Here is a 12,154-nt window from a genome sequence, read left to right as displayed (position 1 = left end):
CCCGAACAGTTTTTGTAATACCAAAAATCGTTGACAGATGTCTCAAAGAACCCGAATGCCTCGTTAGTTCATTCGAAACTGATCATTTTGGTCATGCCCAATGAACGAATTTGACTTCGAAAAAGGCGCCTGATCTACCTTTTTTACGGCAACTCCGCTATTTTTTCTTCCTCCGTGCTTTACAACTTCGCCACTGTGTTTTTTTTTTTTTTTATCGCAAACTTTTTCTCGGTGCTAAAAAACATGGCGGGCGCGCGAATTTTAAATTTCGATTGTCTTATTAGCTGGTTTTTGCGGCATTGGAAGTTAATCCTGCTTCGTCAATTCTCGTTGAAGGTGCAATTTTAAATTTTTATTTTTAGATTACCTATACCCTGGTGCTTTGTGAAAAATAATAGATTTTTTGTGATGATTTAATAAAGACTATAGTTTTAGTAGTTCTTCGTCAATTTTAATATATATTTGCCATCCACCCTTTTCAAGATTCTTAGATTATAAGAAAGAGCTTTCTACTTAAGTGCAAATCTACAGCACTTCAAAAATAAACCAGGAAAGGTCAAATAAAAAAAAAACAAAACAAAATACAAACAAACATTCTTTTATTTTCGGAATGCCAAAAACTCTTTCGTGGCTTCAAACACGCTTGTACTAAATTCCTTAGGCCTCTCAAATGCTGCAAAATGGCCGCCCATGTCATAATTTGAAGTGCCTAGTAAGTTAGGGTATTTCCAACGGAGGACAAAGTCGGGGCTGTGAGCTATATCGTGCTTGAAGCGGAGACCCCATGTTGGCACTGGTGTTGGTATCCTGGAAAACATTTAAGAGTTATTTAATAAAATAAATCGAGAACAATATGATTAAATAAAGAACTCTAGAACGTAAAAAATTAATACCTCTATATTCTCATCTTTTTGTAAAATAATTTTGCCGCTATGAAAGCAACCATTCGGTGCCTTCCTATTAGCTAACTTCGGGGTACTTATTGCTTAAGACACTATTATTTCATAAGTCACCTTGCATACATATCATACTCATAGTTCTTAGCAAACTTAATGACGGCTTGGTACTAACTTCACAGCACATGTACGTGCGTGACGGTAGCTTTAGCGCACCTCCCACTAATATTTTTGCACCGCAACACATGCTTTGCACCGAGCTGTCACAAAGTTTAACGCGCACTACAACTACATATTCTAACCAACTTACCGATCCAAAACTCTTTCAACATCCCAATCAGCAAACATCTCCTTGTAAACCCGCATAGACGTAGTAATACTACCAGAAATCCAATACAGCATAATATTGTCCAAGAGTTTGTCATAAGAGAAGTATTTATCCAGACCACCTTCTGGGTCAAATTTGTTACCAGGATCAGTGAATATCATGAATCTGTCTAGCATATAGTTCGCGAGACCAACTGGAGAATCTTCGAGGGCTATTCCTGGAACATGTAAAATTGGAAACGAATTAAAATTTCTGGATGTTTCGATTCTACGTAGAGTGGTAGTTCTGTGATAGCTAGCTGTTGCTTGCGGTTTTACTTATGTTTTTGGAGAACTACGGTCTATGTTAATTTGGCTAAGTCATTTTTGAAGTTGAAATCGATTGAGTAGTTTTGGTGTGAAACCGCAACAGATTGAGTTAATTTCGCATTTATAATAATGAGTAAGGATTTTGTAATGATGTCTTGGTAAGAATGGGAAAAGTTTGTATGTTTTAGTGTTTGTCTGAATGTTTAAAAAAATATTTTATAACTGTATACACAGGTATGTAACTCAACGATAGCATATATATGAGAATCGCTGTAAAATAAAACGCCTTGAATTAAGAATTTCTTCCTTTTCAGGAAATCGGTTAAAAATATAGACGCCGAGGCAATTCAGTGTGTGATACAAAGAAAGCTTATATTAAGTTTAGATACATTTTAAACCCGCATTATGGTACTTCATAGGTAATAGTTTAACAGTCGTTTTTTTATTTAAATTCGGGCCGACAAAAAGTTAGGATTGGATTTCAATCACAAAACGTTTAATTTTGGGCTTTTAATGGAACGCATCAACAGCATTCATCAAACGCAATTAATAGGTACATTAGCAAACGAAAAATATAACGATCAATTCACATTGCTACGGTATGATTTCCAAAATATTTTTAAAAATTCAACATCATTTCAATAAGGAATTGAAACTGCAATTTTATGTAAATAAGCCTGTGACATAGTGCAGAACCAGCACCATATTATCTTAAAAAATACTTATATCCGAATTGAGTACCTTATTTTTTGAGGAGTCATTTTGAGGATAACACAATAATAAGAAGTCTGTGTTATGGATGTCTACAAATTTTATATTTTTATTCTAAAGTTCAGTCTTTAGTGTTATAGCGGAAACAATATTACTTATATTGTAATTGTGAAAGTTTGTGAGAATGTATGGTTGTGTGTTGTATTGTTATTCTTTCACCCAAAAACGGCTGGATCGATTTGGTTGAAATTTTGTATGTATATAGATGAAAACCTGCATTAACACGTAGGCTACTTTTTATCAAAACACCACGCGGGCGATGCCGCGAGCGAAAGCTAGTAACTCCTATATAATTTCTGAAAGTTTCATATACATATTATGTCCATAACGGTTCCTGAGATACAGTCTGGCGGAAGACGGACTGTGAAGACTTATTAATATAGTTCCATTTATTCTTTTGGGTTCAATTCAGAACCTCCTCCTTTTTGGCAATCGGTTAAAAAACTGTACGTATTAAAAATACCCCAGATTCAGTACAAAACGCTATGCCGATGAATTTATAGCACCCACTTTAAAAACTGGGAACAATACACAATTTTATTCTGTTTCATTTAGCATTTTGTGCGCCTTCATTCTTTTCATATTTCCACCCTCAAAGTTTAGTACTTTTTGTCCAAGCGGTCCTGAACTACAATACTTTGCAGCTTTATAATTTTTTCGAATGTTTTTTTCTCACGCTTTCCTTGAAATATTGCTTTAATAAGATATGATTGTTGAGTGACTTTTGAAGGAGATACAGAAATTAGGAAGATTTCTTATACAACTTCTAACATAATCAGTACACTCTAATGAATATAATGATTTCACTCGAAAATCTAATTGGAAATATTTCCAAGTGGCGATGAATAGGTTTCTATGTAAACAACCAATCTGACTTTCCTCACTCATTCACACAATTTCCCCAGAAACGCAGAAAGTGTATTATTTCAGGAAAAGTATTTTTTATAAATTCAGATACTTAATGTACAATCATAATAAGCTCGATAGGTTTAATAGTAGGTAGGTAATAAATAATTTAAAAAATACTTACCGATAGTATCAGGCTTCGTAGCTTGCAAATGCGCAAACCCAGACTCCTCCAAATAAAACTTCAATTTCTGACCCAAAGGATACATCCTATCCACATGTCCATTGGCCACAAACGTTGGCCAAAGTGACCCCAACATCCAAACCAATTGGGCATACTTCGAGAAATTCACAGGAAAGTTCGTATGGAAGCCGAGAACTTCTTCAGGGAAGATGGTAGCAATATTGGACCCAATAATGTGGCCAAGATTACCTCCTTGGACGTAATAGGTTTTGTGGCCAAGTCTCTGCATTAGGTTTCTCATTATTATTGCTATTTGATGCGAAGATAATCCTCTACGAACTGGAGCCTGAAAATAAAGGTTCTTTTAAGTTATTTGACCTGAAAAGCTAGACTGTTGTTTCTAGATTTGTAACTTTAGACTAAGTTAGAAGTGCTTAACCTGATTCAGTTTTTGTAAATGTATTTGTTTTAATTTATCATCTAACTTAGTATAGATAGAATTTATCTCAATATAGTGGGTGTACTAAATATGCGAATAGAGCTTACTCATACATTGTCTTTGTATGCGTAAGCTCAAATATAATGGTTGAATTGCTGAGTCATAACATAAATACGCCTCAGCCGCTTTCGTGAGGTAAAACATGTATACAAGAGTTATTGAAAAATGACTCCTGTTATTTTAGAAATTGGTCGAAGTTTTGGATATCAGAGTTATCCAAAAGGTCGCTTGAGTTGATGTTAAATCCAGTGGAAAATATAATCAGCCTTAAAAGTACCTAATGGAAAGGGATGACGAAGAAACTTTAATTTTAATCACATAAAAGTTAAACGCCTAGCTGAAAAACTACTATCGTGCTCTACTTAAAACATCCGTAATTTATGTCATTATTAATGTTATTCATCTAATGCTTATATGTCATGACTTACCTGAGAAAATCCAAACCCAGGCAGACTAGGCACAATAACTTCGAACACGAAGTCATATCCTGGCCTCACAGTAGTCAATAGTGGTATCGCTTCGTAGAACTCTCGCACGGATCCTGGCCAGCCGTGAAGAAGGAGAAGGGGGAGGACCTAGAACGAGGAGTTTTTTACTATCCTTGTATTAAAGTAAGTTTACCAATGTCTCGTGAGAACTACTACGCACACCTGTACCATAAAAGGAGATTATAGCCGTCCTTGATAAATAGGGTATCTAACATTGTTGTTGTTTTTTCATATCAACAGTCTGTTGTCCAAGACATTCGCGTGTTGGAGCAAACAAACAAACCATTTAGCTTTATAATATTGGACAAGAAATGTGACAGTGACTTGGATGGAGCTGGTTTAGAAAACTGTTTCTTGTGCGTACCTGAATGCGAATGAAATTGAGAATAATAACTTGTTAAAATTATTTAAAATGTACATGTGAGGATTTAGTGTGTGTACTGTTTATCACTTTTACGAATTTAGCACGTACGTATTAAAAATCGGAATAAGAAACAAAAGAAAGTCATCGTTTTCTTCCCACCTTCTCACCACAACCTTACTATCATCAACCTTTTTACTCTCTCACTACAGAGCTAGGACTTCTTTTCATACCGAGAAGACACACACACATACATCACAACATACCAAAACAAAACACTGTTGACCCAAACTTTACGTTTGCTCAAACCCCGATATTTTTCAGTTACTGAGCTGCACATGTAATCAGTTTTTAGCTGTTCCAATTCAAGCGGATTCCCGGATATACCGTCCGATTGCACCGGGTAAAATCGTTAGCTACCGCGAAGTAAGAAAAGATGAGTGGAGATGCCTTAATGCAGGTCAGGCGTCTTCTTGTAGGTCAAAATCGTACGGAGGGCATGACCAAAACGATCAGATACGAGTGAAGTAACGAGGCTTTCGGGTTTTTTGAGACATCTTTCAACGATTTTTGGGTATACAATAATGTTCGGGTCCATAGAAAGCGTATATGAGCGAAGACAGTAACGGTCCTCATCGGCGCGCTACTTTCTTAGGAGATTTTCCGTTATTGCACCTCCGCTAGTCATTTTGTTTTCCGTGTCTGCCTCTCATTGAGAAGTACGTAGGAACTGTCTTTAAAAATTCTGAACGGGTAACCGGATCAAAACGTAATCCTGGAGTGGAAATTGAATTGCTTCCTAAACTTAAATATAGGAAGGTTGGTGGTATTTTTGTTATATATCATTGTTCGTAGTCATCATGTTATATAGTGTTTTAATATGTTTTTTAATGTATGTAAGTAGGTAGTCTATCTTCGGATGAACTGTAAAGACAGAAACATAAAGACGACAAACTAGAAAGAATTATTATGAAAAGTTTTGTTTTGGTGGTTGGTAGGCAGCCCACAAACTTATATTTTTTTTTAGCCTCCGAGTCTTATCTCTAGACTAGCTTTTGTTAACAATTTCATCAGCGTGCCTTACTTCTTGCACAAGGATAAAAAGTACCTAGCCTTAGTTTTTAAACGGGCCATCTATCATTAACTGAAAGAATATTTATATGCCATCTTGTAGTTTCTGAGCTAGAGCGTTCAATCAAACCAACTCTTCAGCTTTGTAATATTATGTACACAATGAACATACCTTGACATTCTTATCAACTTTCGGCTTAACATGCACATAATGTACATCCAACCCTTGTACATTAGTCCGGTACTGTTGGAACTGATTGAAGAATCTCTCTCGTTCCAAAAAGTTGTAGTTAAATATCCAATAGTTGAAGATCTTTGCAAAGGCTTCGGAATTCACTCCGTAGGTCCAGGCTGTGTTCTCGAGGTTCGGTGGCTTTGTCTTTTGGGCAGTTTTACGGTACATCTCGAATAGCCATCTAATTTCTGAGTTCATCTGAAAGTAGTTGACAATAAATTGCAAACTACGAAAATACCCATTAAAAGAATCCACAGTATAAAACTTTGTATTATTTTTGATTGAAAAACGCAAGTACGTTTAAAGTTACGTCAAGTATATTTGTTGAATTCTAATAAGGCTGCCTAACCACTTCGGATGACACATTTTCTTCGGAGAAAATTACATACACACTAACAGCGATAACTGCAAGATATACGTCCTACAAAAAGTCAGTAAATCCCAGTCAGATAGTCCTACATACAAATCGGCCTGTTTATCTGTTCTACAAATAGTCTGACGTGGGCAGGCAGCCTAATGTTATAATCCTCAATATTCACATTGAAAGCCTTAACTAATCTTATATTTCAGCTTTTAATATTTCCTACTACTTACTTTCTGCATTCGATAACTAAGCCTTTGTCTTATCTATTTGGTATTATATTTTCTTACCGCATCCGAAAACAAGTCTTGTCTTATCTATGAATAATTTTGGTATATTTTACTTACCGCATCCGAGAACACAACTCTATAAGGTCTAATGGAAGTGTCCTGAACACCCGTAGCGTTTGGTCCCCACCAAGCATTGAGTTCTAGTTGAGGCATATCAGGCACGGTGACTATATCTTTGTAGATAGTGTACGCAAATATGGATAGTCCTATTACTGAGACTAGTGATATTAATGATGCTACCTGGAATATTGAAGGGAAAACGTAAGATTTTATATAGATAAAATTTATAATAGAACTAGATTATGTATCTACGTGATGACTACAAAACATTGAATGAATGTTAAGTTAATGTTTATCGAAAATATTTCCGATTTCAATCAATAGGTTTAGTAATAAAGACTTCAAAATTCCTTATGTACTCCCTTATATACTTTCTTTTTTAAAAGCCTTATGTACTATCTCTATGTACTTATGTACTTTGATATGTACTATAATGAAATAAATGGGGATTCGTTATTTTTTCGTGTGAGATTGACAGTCAAAATCAGAAAAATATACTTTTGACTATATTCTGAATCACTTACATTGTAAATACTACTGCTATCTTTCACTTCTTTAACTTGTTTCTTTTTAACATCTTTCTTAACCACCTCTGCTTCTTTCTTTTTAACTTTCTTTCCCATTTCACGAGTATCACTAACCACTGGTTAAAATATACTAAACAAAATTGCAGTTTTATCTAATCTGTTAACGTTATCATTGGTTTAAATGATGTGTAAGAAGTAATCGGCTTACATAATCTTTAATCTTTCTGATAGTATGAATGTGGAACACTGATTGGGTGTCCTTTTATAAATTAAATATTAATCACTAAATGACACTAAGATATACAGTACATACGTGGGGTCACTAAGTGATAATTATTTCTTTAGAAGAAAATTCTATAATATTCTATCCTACTTATATCCTACTTATATTATAACCTACTTATATTATAAATGTGAAAGTTTGTGAGAATGTATGGATGTATGTTTGTTATTCAATCACGCAAAAACGGCTGGACCGATTTGATTGAAATTTGGTAAGAAGATAGGTGATACCCTGAATTAACACAAAGGCTACTTTTTATCAACACACCACGCGGGCGAAGCCGCTGGCGGAAGCTAGTACTCTTGTAAACTCTATTTTCTTGATAGGAAATAGTATCTTTGTAACTTATCATCATCATCAGGTTATCCTTTTCCCTACTATATTCTAGTGGGCTTCTAGTCCTACCACATGCAGCAGTTTCTAATGGAGTATCTTGCGACTTACCGAACGACGAACCTAGTTACCGTGGCAACAAGAGACACTTTGCTAAGAATGGTCATCAGACTAAACTGCCTGAGAAGTAAAACAACAAAAATAACACTAATGCTAGAAACGGTAAGCTTCATAAATCAAACCAATATCATTGTCGAACAATTTCTCCCCAAAAAATAATCCTACCACCAAATATTTTCACAAAATTCTCTCAATACTTACAAGACCGATATTTCGTTTGCTTTAAGTCCGGTCGACATTAGTTTGGAAGTAAGATATATTTCCGACACATACGCGGTTTTATATCGAGAGTGCAGTTTCTGGGTCATTCGCTTCATGTAGCGAAGTGCAGTGCCATCAAAGGTGTAGGGTGTTCATGGCTTCGTGTAAGACGAGGACGCTTTGGCTGTTTGACTTTGAAGCTTTCTCATTACTGTTAACTTCATTGAATAGGTTTCATGCAACTGTACCAACTGTAACTGTAAAATACCGTTTATTTTCTTAAAATTTAAGAAGCAGATCTAAATTCAGTAATTGGTAGTAAAACACTCCTGTCTCTAGGATAACTTGAATCGTCGTCACTTTAGTCGCAATCTTGTACGATTCCATGTCACAAGTTGACTATAAATTCAGCAAACTGCAGACCGTACGATAAGGAATAGATATAGGTACACAAGTTTCTCTTCTCTAGGGATCGAATGTACCGACGAACAACGACCGAACGACCGAACATCAACCTCCCTCAATCTGTCAAATTTCTTCAATGGACTGACAACCTTATCACAATAATGGAAGGTTGATGTTCGATTGGTATTTATCAGATCCGAGTAAGTCGACTAGAGCTTTTTCAACCTACAGTCCAGCCTAGATGAAAGAGATGTACACATGTGTTATCTTTGTGACATTTACAGGTATGGTCCACAGATAAAAAAAATCTATGTGATAGGATGGAGAGCGACACTGTGGACCATAGATTAAAACTGTTGTTTAGTAATAAGTTATTTTAGTATTATTTTTGTTTATCTTGTTATACCTAGTAATTTTCGTTGTCTTGATTTGTATGTATACGTGTGCGTCTGCGCAAAAATAAATTATTTTTCTTTCTTTCTTTCTTTCTTTCTTTTATAACATTATCTTTTCTAAGGACAGAAAGTCTCACAAAAAGCGACAGCCTGGTCACCGTTCGCACGTTACGTGTTCACTTACAAGTAATAACGAAATGCTTTCACTTTATTAGTGTTTATGTCGGTATCTTGTAAACTGAAACATAACCTTGAATGAAATACACAAATTACGCTCCTTTGAAGTGACATTATTGCAATTTGTGTAAAAATGTCTTCAGTTGTATTCTCGGGAATATTGTGAAGAAAGAATTTTCATTCAGAGACCTGGATTCCTAGATTTTTATTAGTGTTTTAAACTTGAGGTAGAGCTGTTCTTTCTAAGATAAGTTCATGGATGGAAGTAATTTTTTTTCTAAGTATGAAAGCATGATTATTAAGTAAGTTGTATCTATTTACTTTGTTTTAGAAACTTGTCTTATTAAGTGGGTTTTGATTTTATTCTTTTGATCCTGTTTCCTCTTTATTGAAAAACAACTACTTACTTACATCCATCGTAAAATCAAAATCACCAAAAAACTCAAACCTCATTAATCTACCCAAACCACAACGATAAAACACAAAATTAAACTAAAATTAAATTACTCAAAATATTTGCAACCACAAATACACTTGGCTTCAGTGGAACTCATTAACTAAAATAATTACTTCATTGCGAATGGTGCTTTTATATAAATCGGTATAACATTCTGCCTAGCCTTTTCCCAACTATGTTGGGGTCGGCTTCCAGTCTAACAGGGCACAGCTGAGTACCAGTCTTTCACAAGCGACTGCCTATCTGACCATCTCAACACGTTACGTAACGTTACAGCCTTTTTATCGTCCCAGTGCACACGGAGAAGGATTGAGCATTAATCACCACGCTTGCTCAATGCGGGTTTGTGATTTCAGACTTTATAGTCCAGGTTTCCTCGAGAAGTTTTCCTTCACCTTTTTATCAGCCATTGGTGTCTTGTACTTAGAAAGTTAAAACCCAGTTACGAAGGCAAATATAAATGGGTATACCATCGGAATGAAAATCATTTGGTTCTGTTGTGTATAGAGAGCAGGATTGTCTGTCTGTCCGTCACAGACTTGAAATGTGACGTTAGAATTTAGTACCTGCATTCGCTACAGCTAGTTGCATGTCAGTTAATTTAGACGTGGCTGAAAATTTATACTCGGAGCTTGTTTGGTAGCTCTATGGTAAATATTGATGCTGGTAAACATCAAAAGCTATTATTTGAAATAAGCCTCCGCGGGCTTTTTTTAACGTAAGACACTAGTTGCGCGATTTCCAAAAATGGGTCCCATTTAGAAGAACGTATAATTTGTGAACTCTTTTATCATTCAAATCAATAATACTACGTCGTCGTAAATAAATAAAATATACATACATTATTTATTTACTCCCTTCGTATTCATGTCATTTCTCAGACAATGAATCCACCTTTTTACAGGCTTCTTTTCCTTTCTATCTACTTCCATACTCGATCATACTTATCACACTGTTTACGGTATGTGTTTCAGCTTTCCTCATTACATGCCCACACTGGCAACCACAACTCTTGACCTTCACTTTCAGACTTCTTTTATCGTCTCATAATCATCCCTCACTTTATCCATCCGTGAATCCCACAATTTGAGAATAGAACACAAAATTACCAATCATCATAGATCTGCCTAACCATTCCCGAAGAAATCTCAAACCCAAATACCATTCCAAAATCAAAATTCAAACTTGGTATTCGCAAAAACCGTCAACAAAGAACTTCGAAGAAGGTTCAAATCAAGGAGTTTCTATACCAGCTGAAATATAACGACAAAAACTGAAACTCATCGATATTCGTGTCCCACTTCTTGCGATCGCAACATTCTGAATACCAAAACGGTTACGACATTGGATTTTAAATTCTTATTAAATTTACACGCTGACTTGGAAATATTGTACGCTTTCCATTCAGTTTTATCTTCTTATTGTATTTATCTGGGTTGGGTATTAGCTCATGTAATAATTGGTGTGTAAATTATTGCTTGCTTTGGATGTACTGAATGTCTAATCATTTTAATCATCAATTTTTTTTGTCCCCATGCAGGGCACGGGTCTCTTCTTAAACGTAGAAGGAATTTAACGAAAAAATAACACTTGCCAAAAGTCAATTGGCGATTTTGGACTTTCAGTTCTCAAGATGTGTTCCTTCTTCTTACTTAGTAATTAGTGTCCAACATACACTCAAAGAGTATCTGGCCTGACAAAAAATCGAACTCCAACACTCGCACTTAAATGGCAGGAGTTTTAACTACAGAAACTAAAGGACAAAACAGCAATTTTTCTCCTGTATAATTTTTATCCTCCTCAAATCGACACTGCATGCTTATACTTGAGACGGAGGTGCTTAAATTAAGCCACCACGAAAAATATGATGACAAAACATCATATTTTTTCTCCTCTAAGTGTGTAAAGCAGGTCATACACAAAGTAGTTGTACCTCATCTATTCCTGTTTCCAAACAACACTGGTTTGTCCCAGTTTCAAGGATGCCGTATAATTAGATGCATATGAGACATTTCAGTCTAGTTTCTGCGATACCAAGGCATCTACATTGTTGTACGTGTATGAAGCTGCTAAAGTAGGACATCGGCTGCTTTGGTCTTAAGTAACATTTTCGACAAAGACTTGATAAAATGAAACAAGGATATATCATCAAAATATCACACTAATATCATCATCATCCTCCGAGCCTTTTTCCCAACTATGTTGGGGTCGGCTTCCAGTCTAACCGGATGTAGCTGGGTACCGATGCTTTACAAGGAGCGACTGTCCTATCTGACCCCCTCAACCCAGTTACCCGGGCAACCCAATACCCCTTGGTTAGACTGTTGTCAGACTTACTGGCTTCTGACTACCCGTAACAACTGCCAAAATATCACACTAATATAATAATAGCAATTTGTATGGATCTCTGTCACGCAAAAACTATTGGATGGATTCTGATGACATACTTTGCAGTATGGCTGGCTATATCACAATAACATAAAGGGTGCTTTTATTTTCATATGCGTGAAGTAGTTCCCACAAGACACAAAGCACAAGACGCTATCAATGAAACTAAA

General features: G+C 35.7%; 1 protein-coding gene across 1 annotated transcript; it reads right to left on the bottom strand.

The window, feature by feature from the left end:
• Nucleotides 1–582: 582 nt before the first annotated feature.
• Nucleotides 583–7,383, bottom strand: LOC124642440 (juvenile hormone epoxide hydrolase-like). Its single transcript, XM_047180856.1, has 7 exons — nt 7,223–7,383; nt 6,696–6,878; nt 5,925–6,185; nt 4,261–4,407; nt 3,334–3,679; nt 1,207–1,441; nt 583–807 (listed from the first exon to the last, which is right to left on the bottom strand). The coding sequence occupies exons 1-7, from the start codon at nt 7,319–7,321 to the stop codon at nt 600–602; spliced, it is 1,479 nt and encodes a 492-aa protein (XP_047036812.1). The 5' UTR covers nt 7,322–7,383; the 3' UTR covers nt 583–599.
• Between the last annotated feature and the right edge of the window lie 4,771 nt (nt 7,384–12,154).

Source organism: Helicoverpa zea, chromosome 24 (genome assembly GCF_022581195.2).
Source record: "Helicoverpa zea isolate HzStark_Cry1AcR chromosome 24, ilHelZeax1.1, whole genome shotgun sequence".
Lineage (NCBI taxonomy): Eukaryota > Metazoa > Arthropoda > Insecta > Lepidoptera > Noctuidae > Helicoverpa > Helicoverpa zea.
The sequence above is the reverse complement of the archived record's forward strand: the minus strand, read 5'-3'. Positions and strand labels throughout refer to the sequence as shown.

What these genes read in the sequence shown, in the direction of transcription:
- LOC124642440 (XM_047180856.1), bottom strand. Translation starts at nt 7,321, where the DNA reads ATGGGAAAGAAAGTTAAAAAGAAAGAAGCAGAGGTGGTTAAGAAAGAT. An exon ending in ATAGCAGTAGTATTTACAAT is followed by an intron (nt 6,879 to 7,222) that starts GTAAGTGATTCA and finishes TCAATATTCCAG; the next exon opens with GTAGCATCATTAATATCACT. An exon ending in TACGAAGCCTGATACTATCG is followed by an intron (nt 1,442 to 3,333) that starts GTAAGTATTTTT and finishes TACATGTTCCAG; the next exon opens with GAATAGCCCTCGAAGATTCT.